At 47.0% G+C, this 11,181-nt stretch overlaps 1 protein-coding gene across 1 annotated transcript in view; it reads right to left on the bottom strand.

Moving 5' to 3' along the window:
* Positions 1-7,100: 7,100 nt before the first annotated feature.
* The window catches only part of LOC109705764 (uncharacterized mitochondrial protein AtMg01280-like), a 5,069-nt gene continuing 988 nt past the window's right edge, over positions 7,101-11,181 (bottom strand). The window contains 1 exon segment of the mRNA XM_020226554.1: positions 7,101-11,181. This exon segment is cut by the window's right edge and continues 479 nt beyond it. Within this exon segment, the coding sequence (XP_020082143.1) occupies positions 11,174-11,181 (8 nt within the window). The 3' untranslated portion in view covers positions 7,101-11,173.

Genomic DNA, 11,181 nt, shown 5'->3' on the forward strand with positions numbered 1-11,181 from the left:
TCGCATTTCTTCAACTTGGCATATAACTTCTCTTTTCGGAGTATTTCCAACACGGTCCTCAAATGCTCCTCGTGTTCTTCCTCGGTCCGAGAATATACCAATACGTCGTCAATGAATACCATGACGCACCGGTCCAATAGCAGACGGAAGACTCTATTCATTAAGTCCATGAACGCCGCCAGGGCGTTAGTAAGCCCAAACGGCATCACCGTGAATTCATAATGGCCATACCGCGTACGGTACGCCGTCTTGTGCACATCCTCGGGTCGTATTTTCAACTGATGATACCCTGATTGGAGATCAATCTTTGAATATACCCTTGACCCTTGCAATTGATCGAATAAGTCATCAATCCTCGACAACAGGAACTTATTCTTCACCGTAACCTTGTTCAACTCGCGGTAATCCACGCAGAGGTAGTAACTAAACTACACAAACCGGGTCAGAAGTTCTATCGACGGCTATCCACGTGTCTCACATCTCGTCTCAATCTTACCGCCCGCAATACCTGAAAAATGGTGGGGGAGGTGAGAACATGTAAACATGTCTTTCCTCCTGATGGGTACTGCAAGCCGATGAAGGCGAGAAGTACTCACCGGATCAGGAAGAGATAGACAAGGAAATGAGCAGATATACTGAATACAGTAGCAATAAACTGAAAGAATGTAGGAACTATACTAAATAACGGTTACCGCTACTGTAACTAGAACAGAAAGCATACATGAATATCTACTATAGTAGCAAGACAACTATAAAGTAAGAACTGTAAGTATGCATGCAATGACTGCTACTATAGACATATGCGTCAACTGGATGTATAGACCAAATATACCCAATCTGAAATCTGCTGCTCTGTTGGTCCGCACCTGAACCTCATGCCTGTGCCCTCGAGGTCCGCACCGCAAACCTCCTGACAGTACCACTGCCACTCTACTATGCATATAACCCCTCTTGGGCTCACGGGTTGACACATGCAACCACTTTTCCGGAAAAGAACACCCGTTGCGGTGGATCAGACCGCCGGTGTTCGTGAAATGTGAACGAGTCTCGGGCGGTCAATGCTGATATGCTCAAAGGTCAACCGTCGGCAACCAGCCGACAATCCTACCCATAGGGCTCACCGACCGTATAGGTCATCAACTGTAAGGAAGCACAAGAACCGACCACTCAGGTCAACTAGGATGGAACGACTCTACATCCTCTCAAAAGTATGAAAATACTGCTCGATGGGTCAACTAAAGTATAGATGTAAGAACAAACCAATAGATCACAGTAATGTATCACTATAATCTGGAACTACCGTCAGCCACTAGCCGACAATCCTACCCCTCAGGGTACACCGACCTCAACGGTCATCGGACAACAGAAGTCAAAGAACCGACCAACCAGGTCACCAATACGAAGTACGAGAATCGACCAACCAGGTCACTAATACGAAGTACAAGAAACCACCAACCGGGTCACCAATACGAAGTACGAGAATCGACCAACCAGGTCACTAATACGAAGTACGAGAATCGACCAACCCGATCATAGGTCTCACAAATAGATAGACTACTCTACTCCTACATCTGATACTAAGCATGGGAACATCTGAGTAGAGTGTAATGTAAACAATAGAGGTGCAAAGCTCAACATATAATATATGCATGGATAATAACAAAAGAGCAAGGATAAGAAACCATCACCGAGCATGCACCACTGTACCAACGTCGGATCGAAGTACCCACCTGTAAGGATGTCGCGCCTGTCTCCTGTTTGTGAAAGAATGACAATCAGACCTACGGAGGGTCCACCGAGTTCATATCTAACCCACAACTAAGAAATACTAAACACATAGCCCCACAAATAAACCCACGGGAATCGGTTTCCCAAACCGATTGCCGCATACGCCGGAAGTCCCGAAAATCTCATCGGAACTCCGCCGGGACCCACGAACTGTCCCGGAACATACCGACTCGAGCTACGAGTCACCCGCTGCCACTAAACATAAATAATCGTGCATCATGGCAGCGAACACAACTCCTCACGTCGAAACAATTATCGTCGGATAATCGTTTCGATCCGGTTTCCCGAAAGTGTCTAATTCGACACCGGAACCCACCGTCACTCACCCGTCATTTTTGAACCCTCGAAACGATGCGGGTGACCAGCCAACAAGGCTCAGCGACTACACAATAGCTCACGAGGCATCGTCGGAATAATTTCGAACCGAAAACGCGTTTTGTCGGCGGATTTTGCCGACGAACGCACCAGAAGTCAATTTTCGATCTTCACAAAGGCTTGGGGCCTTGGAAAATCAGTCTAGAGGTCACCCATTGCCTGTACACGCTACCCACAGCGACCACGACAAACAAAATTGCATAAAAGCCCTCCCGATTACCCGAAATCACATTATTTTATGTGATTTCGGCGCTTTTATGGTCCGTCTACACAAACTAGAAGTCATTCAGCCAAACCGAGACACCTACTGACAGGTCTCGGCGTGCCGAAGGCCGTGCTCACCTTTCGGAGCACTGCCGGCCACTGTGGCACGCGCACGAGCGATGCGAAAATCAGTGAAACAGCGCACACAGCGGTAAGGTCGCGTCTAATACACAAACCAGGGCATCTTTAACCCTGCCGGAGGTGAACACGATGTTCATCACGAGTCGTAGATCATCGTGCTCACTTCCTGAGGTGAAGGAGACTTATCGGATCACCGAAAAGGTGATCGAAAACGTCAGACTATGAGCTGGAACATAAAAACAACATACCGGAGTCAGGGAGAGCTAGGGTTGGCCGCCGGCGGCCGGACGGCGAGCGCTTCGGCCGGGGATGGGAGCGGCCGGTCCGGAGGGTCCGGGGAGGGTGCTGGCCGGCGGCGGGCGGCAGCCGGTGGCGCGGCAGTGGAGATCCAACCCTCCTAGTTCCTCTCGGGTTCAAGGGCGCCAGCGGCAAGGCGGCGGCTGGAGGAGCTCGGGGAGGCGACGGTTCAACGCCAGAGGCCGAGGGAGAGGTGGTGCACTCGTTGGTGGGCGGCGGCGACGCTTGGAAGTCGAGGAGACTCTGCTTCGGCCCGCCCCAAAACTGGGCGGCTGTAGGGAAGCCGAGCAGCGGCCGGCGGCGTGTGGGGACAGCTGGGGGTGCGCGCACGGGGTTGCCGTAGATCGCCGGGGCCGATTGGAGGGCGGTGTGGCCGAAGGGGAGCCGTGGCCGCACGTGAAACCAGAGCTCGAGCCTGCTCGGTCTGGGCTGACCCGAGCTGGCCGCAGCTTGCTCAGCTGGCTCCGGCGGCGCGCGCTGACGGCGGCATCGTCCGGCGACGGTGCCGGAGGTTGGTCTGGCCAGGGGATGATGGCGGTCGGACCTAGATGACCTCCTAGGTCCAACCACGGCAAGGTTGGTAAAGTGGGCGGTGGGTAAAGGTTGAGAGGTGCAGCGGCTTGGTTTTCCGGCGGCTGGGGGCGCTCGCCGGCGGCCAGGGCATGCACACTGCACGGGCAGGGGGAAGCTAAGGGCGGCTGGTGGGGCTAGGGTTAGCTAAGGCGACCTCGTGTTAGGTTTTCAGCTTGGAACCCTAGATCATGTAATATATACATGATGCAATCTTGCATAAAACCCCCCTCTAGTCCAATAGTTTTCGACCAAGCCCCCTGCCAGCATGTGCACCTTGCGTAAAAGTCCCTCGACATTCGAATTTGCACGAAACGGCACATAAAATATAGGGTCTTTTCGCGATTTATCAGTTTTGCCAAATTGACCTCTTAGCGATCATTTTGCAATTCTCAAAGATCCGTCCGTCGGATTTCCGAACGGATTGGACCAGCGCGTTCAGCACGGCTGGGGCATCGAATCTAGCATCTTGTTTCATCCGATTTGGTCCCCGATTTGCGACGGAACACACCCTCTTTGTTTCCACTCATAAACCACATATATAATATATGTGAAATCAATCAAACCCCTTTTTCTCGACAACCGTGCATCAGATCTGAAATCCGTCAGTGCCATTGGTTCCAGAATAGCTGAACCGGTGGCAACGAGCTATTGGATCGCTATGAACGGAGTCTGATACGCGCCGGAAGCTAACTCTATTCCTTAGCTTCTCCGGAAAACCGGGTTACTATTCACTTTAAGTGAAAATTAATAATCGCGTAACTTCTCCGTTCTAACTCGTTTTCACCTGAAACTTGACAAGTGCTTATGTAATTAAATTACATACAAAAACATCGTCAACGGAGAGTTTAGCTACACTGCCAAAATCTCAGTCCTTACACAAATTTTTTGCTTCTAAGAAATGTATGAAATGCATTTTCCGAATGCAAAGTTAAATTTTAGGAAAGAAATTTAGAGCATCTATAAAAAAAGGATTAAAGTTTATTTTCATCCCAAACAAAGATGAAGTTAAAATATAAGCNATCTTTATAGCCTTAAGTTGGCTTACAACATTCCTTTGAGCTTCCCCTTTGTTTTCCAGTAAGCTAGTACGGGCGCAGGTCTAGTTAACGTTCAAGCAGAATCCCCAGAAGACTATCGTTTGTTGGTTGGGATGGGATCTTAGGAGAGAAAGGAAAGCACAGAAACAAAGTGAGCCTACGGGAGGGTGTAAAAGTTCCTCAAGCCTGTGCCCGATAGCAAGGTATGATTCAAGACGATTTGCAAATAGGAATGAATTTAGTAAGACAGCGTCAGTCCTGTTATTTGAGTCCTTTGCTAGTTCCATAACAAGGGGTAAACAACACCTTAAGTGTGGTATGATGAAATCCTCTTTATTTAAGTAGCAAGCCAAGCCAGCTCACGAGAGTCCCTAACGCCATAAGCTCGTATCCAGTCTGATTGTTGCGATCCAATGGCCGAAATAAAGTAAACAAAGGGCGTCTTTGATGATGCCTTTTTCTCCTATCCTATATAAGGGAGCAGAAGGGCAGGTTATTAGCGCTTTTTTTTTTCGAAGGTAGATGCGAGAGTAGAGCTTGGGTTATGGGCGCTATTGGGTAGGCGTAAAGTTCACGTTTCCAGATGCCTTATAAATAGTGTTAGTGTTAGAAACCCCATTGGAAGGTGTGATAGCCTGGAATGGGAGGCCAGTGATCAAGCCCGAAACGTAAGTATCCGAAAAAGTTCTTGCTATCTTCCCTAAAATGAAAAGTTAGTGGATCGATAAAGCTCCGAAAAAAAGAGTTCCTACTGACCGGTCACCTTTAGACCTTTATCCTTCTCTGACAGAAGAAGACAAAAGAAAAGGTATGACATTGCAGCTTGTCTGGTAGTCTTTCCCCGCTATAAACAGTGGGGACCTCTGCAAGTGAGTTATTACGCCATAACGTCAGCTAGATTCGTAGTGTCCCCTATTGATGGTCTTCAAGGAAAGTATACCAGTCTCAGCACACGTTCAAGTGAGAGTTTCAAAGGAAAGCAATTGGTTGGGTCGATGAAATTTAGGTAAAGGCGCGATAGCATTTTGGTTTCTAATTTAGAATTTCTATTGTTATTTTTTCTTTACTCATCCGAACCGAAAGCGAATCGGTTGAAAGCAGTAGATCAGTTATTTCCTTTATTCCAGCTCTCCTCCCTCTCCTTGTTGTCGAGGTCGAGTAACTTCCTCCCTATCCCTATAGTCTTCATTATAGTTAAAACCCCTATCTATAACATTAAGAATCCAAACCTCACTTCACTGGACTAACTTCAATCACTGGCTAGCGTTATATCTCACGTTATTTGGCCTTACTGTGCTGTGATAACGGGGGTAAAAACAAGCTTACAGACTTTGTTCAACTAAAGAGACTGGACCCACTTTGAAGTATTGGGAATAGACTACTAAAGAGGAAGGGTCGATGCTTTATTAGTCCGGGCTTAAGCTTACACGAAATATAGCTGACTTGCTGCCTAACAATAGCCTGACTCGCTAGCATTCCTGGCTTCAAACTATAGGACTTGAGGGCTTTAGCGGCTTGAATTAGATGTTCACGATAGGGGTTGAAACGAGACCACCCCTTGACCCTAACCAAAGGGTACCGTAGAATGAATTCATACTCTTGCTCGGGCTTTTCAGCTTCGGGTGCAGGTTAAACTAAACTCCCCTTATTTAAGAAAGGGAACTAGCTTTCGAAACAGGCTGTAAACTGGAAACTAGCTATTGACGTGACCAACCTTACTTTCTTAATTAGCGAAACTCCTATGCCTTGAGGATATTTGGTTTGGGTGGCGTAAGGCATGGTGGAAGCCCGAATCCTTTAAACTCTCACATTCCCGTACACCCTTCGTTTTGAGCCTTGACGTCTTCGTTTCAATATGCATCCAAACCTCTTTTCAAATCCCATTGAAACTAGCCTTGAAGCATAGGCTAGGCAAGGAAGCTCTCCTACAACTCTCAAATACTCGACGCCATAGAAGCGCTTTTCACGCTTAACATGGGCAATAGATAGGGAAGGAAGCATAAGCAAGAGCTGGCTTTTTTCAAGCTGAGGAAGGGCTACTAGTTAGGCCAAGAGCTAGGCTAGCTGCTTTTCAGTTTTTTTTTTAATTCAGAAACAAAATCACAATAATCCGATCTTTCAGAATTGACCATGGATTGAGTCAATCTTTGTTCAGCATCCCCTGTGACAAAAAGATGCTCGAAAGGCACATTTACACGCTTTTCTAACGTGCGTTGAGCATGGTGAGCAAACGAAGAAGGTGAAGACCTATGCTTCTTTATAACGGCTTTTCCTTTCCCGTCTCGATCTGTTCCCGGTCCTAGTGATCTGTGGACGTACCCCAAAGCGAGCGAGAACAAATATCAGATAGAGAACGATTCTTCTCGTATAGAAAGAAAGCGCTAGTAGAGTTTCGTCTTTCGAGCGAAGAAAGCTCTTTTGATTGGCCTTGTGTGATGAAGTTATCATGAGGTTCCTCGTTTGAGTGAATGCTTTGGAAGTTTTTAATATGATAATTGATTCGGTTGAGGTCCACTGAACCCTCCCTTTCTTTTTCTTTCTCATGCCTAACGCCTAAAAGCCCCCCTTTCTGCTGTTTGCCATTCCGAAGTCTAAGAAGAAGTTTACAGTAGATTGGTGGTAAGTGAGCCGCTCCAGCCGCCTTTAAGACACTGGGGATTGTGAATGAGCTTCATGCTCTGGCTCATCGTGAGACCTTGATTCCGGGGAAGGTGGTGAAAGAAATGAACTCTTCTCCAAAAAGGGGGCTTGGTCTAGAACCAGGAAAGAGGTTGTTATATCAGTCTTTTGGTCGGGTAGCAAGCTAGCCACCAGCAAGCAAGCTAGCTAGCTAAAGAAAGAAAGAAAGCAATAGGCGCCAGAACGCTACATACGCTCAGATAGCAGAACGCACACTGCGAAGAAAGCTCCTACCGCGCTTACCACCCACACCCTCCCACTTCCCAGCCCCTAGCGCATAGCACGATGTCAGGGTTACGCTTGCTGCATGGTTTGCGTGTGCTGTTCGGGTTACGTTTGCTGCAAGGGAAAGGTAAGCGTATCGTCCTACTCAGACCTACTAGCCGGCGCCGCCTTCCCTCCTTCCTTCCGTTGTCTTTCAGTATCCACCATCCGTAGGGGAATACGAAGCATAAGAGGGAGTTCTTGATACGGTAAGGAAGGCTTTTTCCCTTTTAGGTAATGAGTCTTAAAAAGAATGAAAAGCATTTTCATCCATAGTTTATGAGTTTAGGTAATGAGTCCTCTTTTCAAGCAAATCATCTTTGTGATTAATAAAAGAAGACCTATACCACATCCCTAACTTTGTGAATTTGAGAGGTGCCATGAATAAAATAAGAAATCTATGCTCTGCTCGGCCTGGGACACAAGACTTTTCCATAATTGTTCCAGTTTTTCTGGAAAAACCACATGATGTGTATTATACGCAATTTCTGACCTTCCTCTTCAGATTCCTTTCTTCTTCCCTTAGAAGAACGCTTTGACCGTTTGCCATAGTTTGACTTTACAGAGATTCCAGATTCGCGGGAATCGATATAAATCATTTGTTTGTGGACAGAAAGGAAAGATTACGACTCTTTCCGATAGATAACCAAAGAGCGGACAGGAGCAAGCCAGAGACCTATTCCATATGAGCTAGCTAGCCAATGAGATGAGCTACCCATTGAGGGAGCTTAAACCGATGTCCCTATGTGCCAGCCGTTACCTTCCTTTCAGATAGGGCCTTCCTTGCGTACTATACTTATAACTTATAGAATGAAAGTTTCAATAAACGGCCTATCTTTTGCATTTGAAGGGACCTATCGTGACCCAAACCTAAAACAAACTTAGATTTAGCAAATAAAAAGGGCCATGAAGAACGTTTTCTATAAACCGAGATGAGAGATAAGCGGGATGAGCTAAGCTAAACAGAAAAGAAATTCGCTAAACAGATGCGAGAGTTCACGGATGACCGATCGATACAGTACGAGAGATTCCCCGGGAAGTATTTTGAAAAAGGAATGAGCGCTCTGCCCTAGCGAAGACGCACGGGAGAGATTCACCAAAGGACATATTCCGGATGACAGCTCGACCGATTAAAGCGATCGATGAGCTAAACAGAGGATCCCTACTTGATACGAAACAGAACAAGCACTCATACTGAAATACTTCAATCGATGATTCAACTCCTAGCTTCAACGGGAAGCCCTTCATAATCATTCTTCTTCTTATTATTATTCTTATTCGTTAAGAGAAGGATCCAATCCAGCCGGAGGTTCCACACCGGCTACCCTTTAGTCGAATTCAAGAGGCAGGGATTGCTCCTTCATGCCGTCCCAACGTTTAGGCGTGTGAGAACAGCGAGAATAAGACTGTTGGGGGAGTCCAGGGCGCCCGGCGGCATTGCCCCAATGGGACGTGGTTACCTCATATAGAGAGGAATCCGAAGGGATGTGACCCGCGGACGGATTCATCTATACCCAATGGCTGGCAGAACTATCGGTGCTCTGCTCGTAGCGTACTACAACGAATGGATAGTTCGTTTGACAGTTAGGCTGTCCATCTCACTCGCCAGACCAGTGAGAACCTACATCCGATCTTTCGTCTGCGAACCACTACAACCCGACCTACGGCAACCATAATCAGACCTTTCATGCATATGGAGGGCCAATCCAGATGGGTGTGATCAATTCAAAAAAGCGAGTCTCAAGCTGAACCCAACGGCCAACGACAGGATACGAGACAGAGCCCCTGCTCTCCGGATCGCCCAGCGGAGAGATCTGGCGAAGAACGGGGAATGAAGAGATCACACCGATCTTCCTACAGGCGCAAGAAGTCGACCCAACTATCCCAGGGCCCTTCGGATGCAGAGGACCAATGTCACAGGGGCAAGGGGTACCTCCCGCTCAGGAACAGAGAAGGGCAGTAGCGCTTGCCACACATACATAATGCCCCTCGAACTGCTCCCTATCAATGTATGCCGCCGATGAGGACGGGGGCCACCATACACATACATCTTTACAGGTCCTAGCCTAGTCTTGTATTGATAACAATAAACAAGCAAGGAGTGATCAGTAAAGCCAGGGGTATTAGGGGGGGGACCCACCTAAAGAATCTGACATAAGGCATATAATATATTACATAATATTGAAACGCGCCCACAAGCACCTGCATCTGGGCTACTCGAGAAGGCTGGGAGGAAGAGTCTCCAGAATAGAAGACAAGATAATCCCATATAGAATTTGGAAACAAGCTTGAAGACGGAAAGAACGAACGAAGCTGCGCTGCCCTTTCGTTCAGCCTTGATGCCTGTTAGCCTGCCCGCCAGAAAACTAGAAAGAACGGAACTGAGCTGAGAAGAGACAGACTTTCCATATGAGCAAATAAACAAACTACTCCGCAAAGCACCACTCCCGGGATGAACGGAACTGAGCTACGCTACTAACTGCGCCAGAGGGCAGAGAATAGACAGTACCTTCCCAAGTCTGGCCATGAAGGCCTATGATGCAAATGAAGAACATCTGACACCACAAGTAAATTACTAGCAAACCTAAAAGAAAAAAGAATAATGAATACAAGTAGGAAGGATGGAAGCACTAGAAGAGAGAAGATCGTTCAGATTCAATCTCATAGACCGTCTTATTGATTCCTTGCTTGAGCTATCGCTTACTTCTTCCCTTCCTGAATGAAGTAAATCCACCGTCGATACGACCCAAGGAAAGCTCGACGTAATGTCTTGCCGGCAACGTATCGGATTGGTTTTCGTGAAAGAAGCGATAGCTGATAGCTACAGCCTGTAATCAATAGGGCGAGTGGCGAGTAGTGGAGTTCTGTTAATATGGCATAATTTCATTTCTTATTCTATTCTATATTAGGCTTTTACTTATATTATAAGTAAACTCGATTAGGAAAGCTGATGGCGAGATGGAAGATAGAATGAAATTTCGCGTTATAAGAATAAGTTATTTTCGCTAGATCGGTTGCAGCTTATCTAGTGATAGTCTGAATCTCGCTACATAGGATGCATGTTGATAGACTAGCGTTGAAACCTAGCCATCATTCCCTACCATGGTTAACTCGAAAAGATAACCCATCTCTCTTTAGTTAGCTAGGGAAATGGGCATACGACTGATTCTGGTAACATTGATCAAAAGCTAGCCCTATTGACTAAGGGCTTACCTCAATCATATCTGTGGAATTCTGGAATAAGGCTTAATGGCAGAATATGTGGGGGGGGGCATGAGAATTCGAGTTCAGGCCTACAATTGGGGGTCCTTCCTTAAAAGGAAAAGTGAATCAGGAAGAATCTCTGGCTTTGAAGAAAAACTCTGAATCGGATAAGAGGCTTTCTTTGACCTTGAGTTCGCCCCTTACAGACTACATCTGGGAGTCGGTTCGCCCGACCATACCCAACCAATGACTAACCTACTCCAGGTAATAGGGGTGATTCAATCCAGCGCCAAGCGTACCTGGGGCTATCCTTTTGACCGGATCTTTAGAGGTCTGCCCGTCCGGCGTCGGTCCCTCCCCTTTTTTTTAACCAGTTCCTGTACTGTTTTTGCAAGAGAAGCAGTAAAAAAGTAGTAGTAAGCAAAAGTGAAGTGACCCGGCCCAGTTAGTTGGGCCAGTTCAAGGCACCCTTCGGATTCAATCCAGCCACAGGTTTCCCTATGGCTACCCTATATTACGACACCCCAGCCCTCCGTAGAAATGTTCGCACTAGCTTCTGGTTTCAACTCCCTGCATTTCCCATTAACATAACAACCATCACCTTCGGAGCATTAGAAAC

The sequence above is a fragment of the Ananas comosus genome, unplaced genomic scaffold, assembly GCF_001540865.1.
Source record: "Ananas comosus cultivar F153 unplaced genomic scaffold, ASM154086v1, whole genome shotgun sequence".
Lineage (NCBI taxonomy): Eukaryota > Viridiplantae > Streptophyta > Magnoliopsida > Poales > Bromeliaceae > Ananas > Ananas comosus.